Source organism: Sinocyclocheilus anshuiensis, unplaced genomic scaffold (assembly GCF_001515605.1).
Source record: "Sinocyclocheilus anshuiensis isolate Anshui unplaced genomic scaffold, SAMN03320099.WGS_v1.1 scaffold643, whole genome shotgun sequence".
NCBI classification, from domain to species: Eukaryota; Metazoa; Chordata; class Actinopteri; order Cypriniformes; family Cyprinidae; genus Sinocyclocheilus; species Sinocyclocheilus anshuiensis.
In genome coordinates, this window is record NW_015551067.1 from 837,801 (window position 1) to 850,507 (window position 12,707).

Genomic DNA, 12,707 nt, shown 5'->3' on the forward strand with positions numbered 1-12,707 from the left:
ATAATAATATATTAATGATGAAATATATAAATAGATACAGGGCTGCCAACTCTCAGGCATTCAGCATAAGACAATCAGAATTCACTCCAAACGCTACACGTAGACACAATGTAAATAAGATATTATATCTGCAGTTTATATGAAAAAAAAGCTTGTTTGCAATCAGGGTTAGTAGCTTAGCCTATATCCACCGCCGCAATGGCAGGCAAGTATTTCAATTTAGTTGAAAAATCGCTCCTCTTAATAACATTAGGATCACGATCCTACATACAGCACCTTTAAGCCTTGTAAGTTGCGAGGTGGGGCCTCCACGGATCGGACTTGTTTGTTCAGCACATCCCACAGATGCTCAATTGGATTGAGATCTGGGGAATTTGGAGGCCAAGTTAACACCTCAAACCCGTTGTTGTGCTTCTTAAACCATTCCTGAACCATTTTTGCTTTGTGGCAGGGCACATTATCCTGCTGATAGAGGCCACAGACACCTGAGAATACCGTTTCCATGAAAGGGTGTACATGGTCTGCAACAATGCTTAGGTAGGTGGTACATGTCAAAGTAACATCCACATGGATGGCGGACCCAAGGTTTCCCAGCAGAACATTGCCCAAAGCATCACACTGCCTCTGCCGGCTTGCCTTCTTCCCATAGTGCATCCTGGTGCCATGTGTTCCCCAGGTAAGCGATGCACATGCACCCGGCCATCCACGTGGTGTAAAAGAAAACGTGATTCGTCAGACCAGGCCACCTTCTTCCATAGCTCCATGGTCTAGTTCTGATGCTCACGTGCCCACTGTTGACGCTTTCGGCGGTGGACAGGGGTCAGCATGGGCACCCTGACTGGTCTGCGGCTATGCAGCCCCATACGCAACAAACTGTGTATTCTGACACTTTTCCATCAGAACCAGCATTAACTTCTTGAGCAATTTGAGCAAGAGTAGCTCGTCTGTTGGATCGGACCACACGGGCCAGCCTTCACTCCCCACGTGCATCAATGAGCCTTGGCCGCCCATGACCCTGTTGCCGGTTTACCACTGTTCTGATGCTCTAACCCAGTCGTCTAGCCATCACAATTTGGCCCTTGCCAAACTCACTCAAATCCTCACGCATGCCTATTTTTCCTGCTTGTAACACATCAACTTTGAGGACAAAATGCTCACTTCCTGCCTAATATATCACACCCACTAACAGGAGACGTGATGAAGAGATCATTCAGTGTTATTCACTTCACCTGTCAGTGGTCATAGTGTTATGCCTGATCGGTGTATATATATTACTTTACTAATATATTTTACTCAAATACATTAATCAGCTAATGAGTCAAGAACAGTCTTTAACCAAACTTTAATGAAATGGTACAAGATAGAAATATTAACAGAATAACTCAACGAGATCATGTGGAGATAATATTAAAGGGGTTTCCTTTCTCTTTGGAGTGTTACAAGCTCATGGTGCATAAAGAAGATCTGTAAAGTTGCAAAGACTAAAGTCTCAAATGATCTTTAAAATGTCATCATATGACCCCTTTAAGCATTTTTTTACATAAAAAATATTTTTTAAATGTAGTTTTACATTTAAATGTTTATTTTCTAACAGAAAAGTATGTCAACACAGACAAACAAGGTGCTTACACTGGGCCATGTGGCTCGTGGGCAATTGTAACGCAATATTACAATTGGCCCCGATGGTGCAGCCATGATAAAATTTCATATGCTAGCTAGCCACGCCTATATTAGCATAGGTTGTTCATGTTAATTTTTTATCAATAACCTAGAGAGAAAAAAATTTACGTTTAAATTCACAGTCATCTAAACTTTAGACAGCAGAAGAAAAATACTGTACATCTAAAAAGTACTTTCATACCTCAAAATCAGCATTTTGTTAAAAACTTCTGCTGAGGTGAAATGATTGTGCTCCTTTTTCACAGGCAGAGAGAGAATCCTACTGAGCATGTGCAGATTAAGTGTCACTTGTTTCTGATTGGAGGAACTGAGTGTGTTACAATTGCCTCCTTTTACAATTGCCCCCGGTCTCCCCTACTAATTTATTCCATCATTTTAATTAAATCAAAACGAGGAAACTAATTTTTATAACGTGACCACGATTTACTAAAACAAGGCAACGAATTAATAAAATGAAGGAATAAATTCTTAATTTGTAGCCACAATAAATATATATTTTTGTCTTCATGTCATCTGTGGGGCTCTGTAGTAATCGTGCATTACAGTAAACTTGAATGTGTGCATATTGTGAATTAATTTAAAGAACTTGCTTTCTTGGTAGTCTTTCAGTTAATTCACTTGTCTTAGAAAATGATTCATAAACAAGAAGTGGGTTAGTTGTTATCATCAGACCTAAACCAGGACGAGGTAAAACTTGTTGCTGTCACTCAAATGTGTTTTATGTCAGGGTTAGGACAATGCCATAAAAATAAAGATATTATTTAATTTACAATAAATTCTAGTTAAACATTTTTTATTCCTTTAATTCTGTCTTTTGGACAAGAAACCCATCATACAGAATCTTTTCACCTATAATTTGTTTTATGTCAAGGCTTTGAATTACTTTATCTATGATGTTTCTGTAATGTTTGGCAAGGTTATATTTTGAGGAAACCATGAAAAAGAGACTTAAGGTCCTTCTTGGGTCACTAAACAATGTTACCAGAGATCTGAGACAGACAGTATAGTGGTTTATCGTTTTACTTGACCGCATGGAGCTGAAATCTAATAAAAAAAATGATGATAGTCATTTTGATCAGCTAGTACATTAATTCCCTGACACTTATGAGGTTCCCACATATCTTTCCATTTATATAGTCTCTAGTGTCTAACTCTCTTCATTTCCATCTCTTAGGTAATGACCAGGAATAGAACCAACCCTGGAGATGCCGAAGAGAAGAGATATTCTTGCCATCGTGTTGATTGTGTTACCATGGACCCTCCTCATCACTGTGTGGCACCAAAGTGCAATTGCCCCTCTGCTTGCCATCCGAAAGGGTACCAGTCTCTCTTACACATATAACATGTTTTCAGTGCCAATTTTGTTATCAATCCAAATTGTTAATTTCTGCACAAAGCCTAATACATTCTATGATAAACTCAGCCTGTCTATTCATTTGTGCTCATTTGAGTAAGGTCACGTTAGAAAAAAAAATTGCATGATGTTATTCTCACTGCAAAATTATCTTTAAAATAGCTTTAAAAAGGTGGGGTTAAACAAGATTTATCTTCTTGCCACTTGAATACAAATTTGTTTTCTTTCTAAACAACTACAAAACCGTGAGTTAACTAAATATACTTTGTCTTTCAGCACAGTGTGCTTTCATTTCATGTGACATAAAAAAAATAACTATTCATGTAGATTAAAGGGGTCATATGATGCGATTTCAATTTTTCCTTTCTCTTTGGAGTGTTACAAGCTCTTGGTGCATAAAGAAGATCTGTAAAGTTGCAAAGACTAAAGTCTCAAATCCAAAGAGATATTCTTTATACACAAAATAATGTTCTTTTTAGCAGCATCATGTGACCCCTTTAACACAAATCCCACTTTGTAACACATTAGCTGAGTTTCAGCTCATGTGCCTCACTTTAAGAGTCCTCTGACTCCAATGAAATTACCCAACAGCTTCTCATTTATTCAGCTGCAGAAGATTTCTCCAATAAAATCATACTCTGAGGAGCATTTCTGGTGGCTTTAAGTCAAAATTACTTGTTTTCATGTCTACAGCTATTTTAGCACTTACATTAAAACATGTAAGTGGATAAATCACATACACAAGCTGTACACATAACCTGTTATTTATGGGGCATTTGGGGTAATCTAATGGCTTCACGACAATCCATCAGTCACTGACCACCTCTAGCTCAAACTACAGGGAAATACAATACCCAGCATTTGAAGATCTATATATTCATATATAATGCATGTCAATACCGTCAGCTTATGGAGAATTGCAGATGTGTATTCATAGAAGTTATCATGAAGCAATTAACGTGAGTTTGTATGATGCCTAGGAGGCAGTGAACATCTGGACTGTTAATGGAGTGTGCTAATCTAATGGTGCTAAAATGTCTGAAGTGAGAGCAGGGCACTAATTGAACAGTGATAAAGATCTGATATGTGAGGTGGCACCATGATTTCTGCCCTTAATGAGCTATCAGCAGAATGTGCTGGAACTGCCCACACCATCATTTTGTGAAAATATTCTGGGGGGAAAAAAAGAATATATTTGGTAACACTAGAGCTGTGCGATTAATCGAAATACAGTTTCAATTTCATCTTCCACCGATTATGAAAAATGCAATAATAAAGATAAAACGATTATTTTGCCCCATTCCACCCCTTTCCAGCTGTGCGCTTTCACTCTTCCATAAAAGCCCAAATTTCATGTGCAAATCAGTAAAATCATGTAATGCGGCTTTTGCAAAATGGGATGTGCTTGATTTATTAAAGTTAAAAGCGTGAAAGAACTTGTGCCATTCCTCAGGAGGCTTTCTGTGCATGCGCTCTGACATGGAACAGAACACGGACATGTAAAGTGAACTTTTAGCTTAATGTGCATGCCTAAATGGTCAAATCTTTAAATAAATCACTCACAAATTTTGGTCATATGGCCCACTCATAATCGTGTTAAATAATCGTGATTACAATATTGACCAAAATAATCATGATTATGATTTTTGCCATAATTGAGCAGCCCTAGGTAACACTAATTATTTCAGCAATATCATTCCAGCATGCTCATTTAAGAGATTTAACAGAATAGTTCAGCCAAAAAATTAAATTAGTTCTTTCTTCCCTGGAGCAAAAAAGAAAAAAGAAATGTTAAAGAATGTACTGATCACTATGTCCTAAAAAGCTCTGAACAAAAGTCATATGATCTACAGAAACATAAAAAACACACAAAAGACACTATATTTGCAACCAGTTTTAAACCTAAAGTCTTCTAGTCTTCTAAAGTCATCTGATACTGCTGCTTGTCCAAGAGCATTGTGTGTCACTATACAGACACCAAAAGCACACTACAGAATCTTTATTGCAGTGTGGCCTGTAAGCTCATTACTTCCACTGAGAAACCTTTGCAGTCAATAGACTGACATGAAAGGTATGGGAATTTAGCTCCAACCCCAATTAAACAAACATCAACCAGCAATTTAAAATCTTTGAGTGGATTACTAGAAACTTTGAGGCAGGTGTGTTAGAGCAGGTTGGAGCTAAACTCTGCAGGACGTTGGCCTTCCAGGAGCAAGTTTGGACACACTGGCCTAAACAAATGCCTACATCTAACCACTTCGTAATAATATACATACCTGCAAATTTTGTGTGTGGGGGGGGTGTCTTAATATGAATTTACTATATCTTTGAAGAGAACTGACTGACTGTCTTCAGAAAAGTTTTGATTGCATTTTCATTTTCATCTTACCTCTGTATAATAGGTAATAAGTAGTGTTTATAATTGCAGCACTGCTTCATGTATGGGGTGACTGAGGTAACATCGGTATGTCTGTTTATCCATAACACCATATGTATCATTTTATAAAAAACTCACAGTTCAGTATGTTGCCATAGACCACGGCTCTTTAATCCATGTTAATGGAGGTCCACAGACCTGCAGTTTAGCACAAATTTCTCCAGTACAGCTACCTGTGTGTTTCAAGAAGTTACAAAGACCTTGATTAGCTGATGCTTAAGATTGGAATTAAATTCTGCAGGTCTTTGGACCTCATTGGAGACCTCTGCCATAGACATTAGAATTGTTTCAAAGCCACATTGCTGCCTAAACATCAGGGGCCTCATGTATAAAACTTTACGTAGATTTCATCCTAAATGTGTGCGTATGCACAAAAGCTAGATTTTGCGTACGTACAAAAGTTTTCAGATTTATAAAGCCATGCGTACGCCAGAACCTGCGCAAAATTCCCTTTGTAATACCCAGTCAGCGGAAGATTGTGCGTACATGAATCTCCACCCCGTCTCCTCCCCGAAATAGCCATATATGGAGCTTACAACGCCTAGTTTTAATTAGGGTTGGGTATCGGGTTTTTTTTCGATAACCGTGCCAAATCGATACTTTTAAAACAGTTCCGGTGCCTAAACGGTGCCTGAACCGATACTTATTCAAAAAAATTTTAAAAAAATTCCCCCCAAAAATGATGGATTGGCCATTAGAACAGAAATAGAATAGAGAGTGCAAATGTTAGAGGGTCAAGTTTTTTCATTAAAAAAAACAAGCAGATAACATTAGAAGTAGCATTAGAATAGAGAATGCTAGAGTTAGAGGGTCAAATGAAGATGAAAGAGATGTGTTTTCTTTCTTGGAAATATTAAGGACAAGCTGCTTGGAATGAGTTGGGCAGGTCATTCCACCAGGAGGGAACAGTTAATGTAGAAGCCCAAGTTTTATCATAGGTAGAATGCAAACTGTTTCAATACAAGCATTTCAGTCAAATGTAATTTATGCAATATTTCAAACCTTTAACCCACTTGGGAAAATCAACCCATGGCAACAGTTTAAAAGTAGCTCAATTATGTGGAAAAAACGCGGATTTGGCAACCCTGCATCCAACAAGAGCTAATTTATTGCTAATCTATGTATTCTTTTTAAAGTAGCATATAGAATATATTTTCTGCCTCATTCTGTGACAAGAAGCCTCATCAGATCACAAAAGGAAGCATTTGACTGGTGTTGTCATATTTACGCCTAGTTTATTTTTTATAAATCCCGATATGTGCGTGGAAAATTGCGTACGCACATTTCCATGCCCATTTTGTGCGTACGCAACGTTTATACATCAGGCCCCAGCTCTATTCTAATGTCAGATTTTTCTGAAACAATTTCAACTGATTACAATATTTAAAGAGTATTAATGAGTATTATTAATTGATCTCCCCCTTTCTCACACCCATCCCCCGGTCACTTTTTTCCATCGGTCTAGAGTTTGCAGGTAAACATTTATTACAATTAAAATAAACTGTAACAAGCATATTTAAGTACAAGCTTAATAATTTATTTTAAAAAGCAACATATATGGGGCAGTCATACATACTGTAACTTTGTGGGCAATGCACAGAGAAAAGGTCCTGGCTCAAGGTCCTTTGGCAACCACATCTCCCCTCTCTCCTCTTATCTGTCTTGTCCAATAAAGACATATAAGGATTTTTTTTTTTTTTTTTTTTTTTTTTTTTTTTTAAGCATTATTGTAAGTGTATCAAACCACTCAGGCTGCATTTCAAGTCTTTTAAGGCCAAATGATTGCCTTATTTGTGAAACACCCTAATCTGATCAGTATTCCCACCCACCACAATGCTCAAATCCCAGGAACAATCATGAAACATTACCACAGCTTAGATGCTAAATACTATTTCCAAGAATACAGTGAGTCATATTGACATTACTGGCACTATTATTAGCATTATTAACTCATTTGCTGTGTTTTGATACTTTTTTATAAATATGCCAGAATATTCTCCAAAATGTCTCCTTTTCTGCTTCAAGGAAGAAAGAAAGTCATACAGGTTAAGAAAGACATGAGAATTTTTCCGTTAAGAATTCAAGAGCAGATCATGCAGAACATGTGCTTTATGGTTTTGAATCAGTGCCTTCTACCCCTGTGGAGTTACCGTATTATGATCTCACGGTTCCTGCTCTCACCCTCTCCAGTCTGTCACCATCTAGTAAAAGAGATCTTAATCATACCAGAGCGTCTAACCATCCACCGGCAACGGCTAGCAGGTACTCATCTAAGGTTTGTGGCATGTGTCAGACATAAAGAGAGCAGCCCTGGGGTGCGCTAATGTCTTAATTCTATTTTTCTGTCTGGCAGATGACGGGACAGAGACTAGGCACGATACTGGGCCAGCCACAGACTCAAAGGAATATTGCTCACAGGACAAGGACATAGTGGAGGTGGTCCGTACAGAATATGTGTACACAAGACCTCCGCCCTGGTCTGATGTATTGTCCACCATCCACGTCATCACTCCGACATACAGCCGCCCCGTGCAGAAGGCCGAGCTAACACGATTGGCTAACACCTTCCTCCACGTGCCCAACCTGCACTGGATTCTGGTGGAGGACTCTCAGAGGAGAACTCCTCTAGTCACGAGGCTTCTGAGGGAAACGGGGCTGAACTACACGCACCTCAATGTGGAGACCCCACGGAACTACAAGCTGCGAGGGGACACGAGAGATCCCAGGATTCCACGTGGCACCATGCAGAGAAACCTGGCTCTGAGATGGCTACGGGAGACCTTCAACTCCAACAGCAGCCAGGCAGGAATCGTCTATTTTGCAGATGACGATAATACATACAGCTTGGAGCTGTTTGAGGAGGTGAGTTAAGAAAGGCATAATAATCGTCTCCATCTGAAATGATACATAAATTGTGTACTGTAACATTAATTAATGGGTGTTGGTAAGTGACTGCACTTGTAAGGAGTTTAACTACATTAATAAAGTAATAAGCTTTGTTTGAGCGCTTCAACTGCATGATCATGTGACTTCTGCCACTATTTTGTCACTGTTTACTCACCCTCATGTTTTGTGGACAATACAAGAAGATATCATGAAGAATGTTTCAGCTGTTTTTGTCCATATGATAAATATCAATGGGACTCAAACTTTCAAGCTCCAAAAAAAGTCTTAAAGGTGTCCTATTATGCTTTTTCACTTTTTCAACTTTAGTTAGTCTGTAATGTTGCTGTTTGAGCATAAAAAAGATCTGCGAAGTTACAAAGTTCAAAGTCCACTTCAAAAGGAGATATTTTATTTAACAGAAATCACTTTTCAAAAACTACAACGAACGACTCGTTTGGACTACAATGCATATTTTCCGGGATTTGTGATATCACAAATATCGACGAATGGGACGAGACCTGGTTGAGCTGCACTAGAGAAGACAAGGAGTGTTATCACTATGTCGGAGACACGCTAGCTTTCTCAAGACAGACGAACGTAGAGTGGTTACAATCATCCGGGTTTAAATCTCGCTCAAATTGATTTGATTTTGACACAATATTTACACTGAAGCTCGCAGGCGGCTATGGTAAGGGGTGTGACATTTCCCGACCAGGTGCCGAGTGCAGCCAATCACAACACACACTGGCCCAGCTAACCAATCACAGCACATTTCGGATTTCAGAAGGCGGGCCTTCATTTGATACAGGAACTATTCGAGCCATTCATGCAAGACTGGGGAGAGAGGTGTTGTAATAATGTAAAATATGTGAAAAATAATGTGTTTTTCGAACAACCTAGTATGAGAGCCTGTTCTAGTACACCCCTAAAACAAAATCAAGACTTTGTAAAAGAGCATAATAGGACCCCTTTAAAATTAAATATAGCATGAAAATAATCTATACGACTCGACTGGTATTCCAAGTCTTCTGAAGTAAAATGCTCAGTTTGATTAACAGATTGATATTTAATTAAATCAAAACATTGATCAATACACTGACTTTCCTCTTATGGACAAAAAAAGCTGAAACATAACAAAATATTTTATGTTTCACAGCAGAAAGAAAATCATGCAGGTTTGGAACAACAGGTTTGGAAAGGTTTAGAAAGTCATACAGGTTTGGAACAACATGAAGAATTCATACAAGTTTGTAAATGATAACAGAATTTTCACATTTGTGTAACTATTACTTATAATGCTACAGGTACATAAATACCTGTCAGGACTTTCATCACAAGAAACACCTTTCAAATCTCTAAATTTTGAGACCCTGCTCTGAAAAGAAAAATCATTGATGGTGGGTGGTAAAAAAAAAAAAGATCAGGCACCTACTTCAGAAACACTAGCAACAGAAGACACAAGACTATAATTAGGGTTGAACAAAAGCTGCAATTTCTGTTGATATATGTGGGATGTACATTTTAATAATTAGTATTCATACTTAACATACTTTCAATAGCATGGTACTTTCCATGGACACTGTAAAATGCAGATTTTACAACTCAGTTGCCTTTTTAATCAGGTTTGGCCTTGAATAATATGCATATAGTATAATGTTAATGTATAACATTTGTTTACATTAATCACTGTTGATCTACAGAGTCATATATTTCATTTCATTTTAATTATCTTATCAATTTTAATGTGGTAAACACTATGAAACTCTAGCTTCCTAACTCAAGCTTTCATTGAAGTTATTGTATCTTTGTTTGATGCATATTTAAATTTTTAAACAAATTAGTTTGTGATCAAGCTATAATTAGTGGACCCCCGCAGTACCGCCGCAGATCCCCTATGGTCTGTGGACTTTGTTGAAAATACTTGTTCTAAATATTAAAGCTTAGAAAATGTATCAGAGTTTATAATTCATATATAATGTATTTAAATAGCAATCTTCCCAAGATAAACAAGTTTCAACCCCACTCTGGGCTTTCATGTTCCTATCTAACTTAGAAGAGCTGTAGCTGTGTGTGGCCTAAAATCAGTGACCCACAATGATATCTCACGAAGAGACGGTAATCCTTTTTACTTCTTGAAATGAAGATATAGTAACAGTTCATGAATTATGCATTTGGCCTTGTTTAAAACAAACATTATAAACTAGTTTCAACCCAACTCTGGGCTTTCATTTTCCCATATAACTTAGAAGAGCCATAGCAGTGTGTTGGCTAAAATCAGTGACCCACAATGAGAAAACATCACACAGAAGATACCATAATACCTTTTACTTTTTTAAATGTAGATACAGTTGAAGTAACAGTTCCTGAATTATGCATTTGGCCTTGTTTAAAACAACCATCCCTGCCAGGGTGAATTAAATATTAAGCTCTTATTAAAAATGCTTAGGCAGGCACTCTGAATGACAGGGTTTATTTACAGATGCTGTGTATTTTTACCCCCGTTCTCCTGGCTTACTTTTCCACTATTGACTTCGCTGTAAGTGCTCTGAGCTCAAGGGACACAGGCAGGCCACTTTCCCCTCTCCTCTGTGACTACTTTGGCTTGACAGAATCATTTCAACATGTCCTATTCTGAATAATGAGTCATCTGTATGTACGTCTTGGTCGGGCCTCCTCCCAAAAATGTGGATGAGAAAAAAATTGACTGTACAAAAATAAAACAGAACATACAATGCAGTAATAAAAAGCATAGTGAGGGGTAACCGCACAAAACCCAGGAAAATGTCACACTATTGAAGACAGTGTCTCTACATCGCTGTGATTGGCTGTTTACTCTGCTAATGCAATACTGCCCACGTCTGATGCTTGCAAACGTTTCACAAATCAGATTGAGTTGGTCAAACTGGTGGAAAGACTGATTTTTTACAGACAAACCAACTGACCACTGGACATCAGTCACTCTTGGCCACATGCAAACCCTAATATAAATGACATTAATTTGAATGAATTGCCCATGCATTGGACTCTTTGCTAAAATATGATTATCATTTGATAAAGACTCATTTCTAGTGCGTGACAAAAAAGTGAAATATTATAAACACCAATTTTACTTTGACATATACATAAATAATTGGCTTCTATGTTGTTACTGTATTGATGCCTATCTGTCACGTGTTGGTTTCTGTTTAGTCCCTGTCTGCCCTTATTTGGTTCAGTTCCTGTTCTCATTTAGTTAATCATCATTCATTAGTTTCCACCTGTGTTGTATTAATCATCTCATTAGTTCCCTTTGTTTGGGTTTTGCTTAGAAGTCCTCAGTTCTCCCTTATGCCGAGTTCACACTGCACGATTTTAGCCCGATTTTTCACTCGCCGACAGGTTTTGCGAAATCGCCGACAAATGCCCGAAATCAGTGGCAAATTGGTGCTCGTTCACGCGAGTGACAATCACGCAGTGTGAATTATCAAAGACGCGATCTGAGGGAATCGCCGATGCGTTGCCAACGCCTGTGAAATATTTGGCATGCTTCACAATCACATGCCACAATCACGCAGTGTGCAATGATTTCTGACTGAAAAACACATCGGCGATGACCTACAGCCAATGAGAGACCAAGATACAGGGCAGACGGAAGTTCGGGGAGGAGTTATAGACCAGAATATCAGTATTTTAATAGATATATGAACAATTATATCATACAGAAACAAGCACAAACATTTGCTTGACCAGCCACAACATCAGCATAATTTGGTTCTATTCCTGTTCTCATTTAGTTAATCATCATTCATTAGTTTCCACCTGTGTTCATTAATCATCTTATTAGTCGACCGTTTGGTTTAGTATAAATAGCCCTGCCTTTCCTCAGTTTCTTTGTCCGTTCACTGTCATGTTTAGTTTGCTCTTAGATGTTTCTGATTTATCTGTCTCCTGGTTATTCTCTTGATTTAAAGTTGGAATTAAAGATTGTGTGCTGGATTACTCCTGCATCGTGCGCTTGTCTCCTGAGAGCACAGTACCTGTGACAGATGAACAGACCTTTAAACAAGATGGATTGGGCTGAGGACCAGTTGTGCTGCCTGCGACAGGGTGGTCGCCCTCTGGAAAGGTATGTGGAGGAATTCATCAAGCTTTCCCATCAAGTGAGCTGGCCCGATGCCTCTTTTGGCGCTTTTCCACTGCGTGGTACGACTCGGCTCGGCACGGCTCAGTACGGTACGGCACAGTTCGGCTCGGCACGGTTTGTGTTTCCACTGCAGTTCAGTACCGCTTTAGAGCGGGCGGGATTATTCACATGTCGTTATAGTTGCGCCGCCTCTACTACCACGACTCCTAAAAAAAACTTTTTCATTC

At 38.5% G+C, this 12,707-nt stretch overlaps 1 protein-coding gene across 2 annotated transcripts in view; it reads left to right on the forward strand.

Annotated features, from left to right (window-relative positions):
- The window catches only part of b3gat1a (beta-1,3-glucuronyltransferase 1 (glucuronosyltransferase P) a), a 30,394-nt gene that overhangs the window by 2,512 nt on the left and 15,175 nt on the right, over positions 1-12,707 (forward strand). The window contains exons 2-4 of one of the 2 annotated variants that reach the window (XM_016452064.1): positions 2,855-2,997; positions 7,662-7,733; positions 7,825-8,333. In XM_016452064.1, the coding sequence (XP_016307550.1) occupies positions 2,886-2,997; positions 7,662-7,733; positions 7,825-8,333 (693 nt within the window). In that variant the 5' untranslated portion in view covers positions 2,855-2,885. The remainder of the gene's footprint in view (positions 1-2,854; positions 2,998-7,661; positions 7,734-7,824; positions 8,334-12,707) is intronic. The other variant, XM_016452065.1, reaches the window with a different exon arrangement.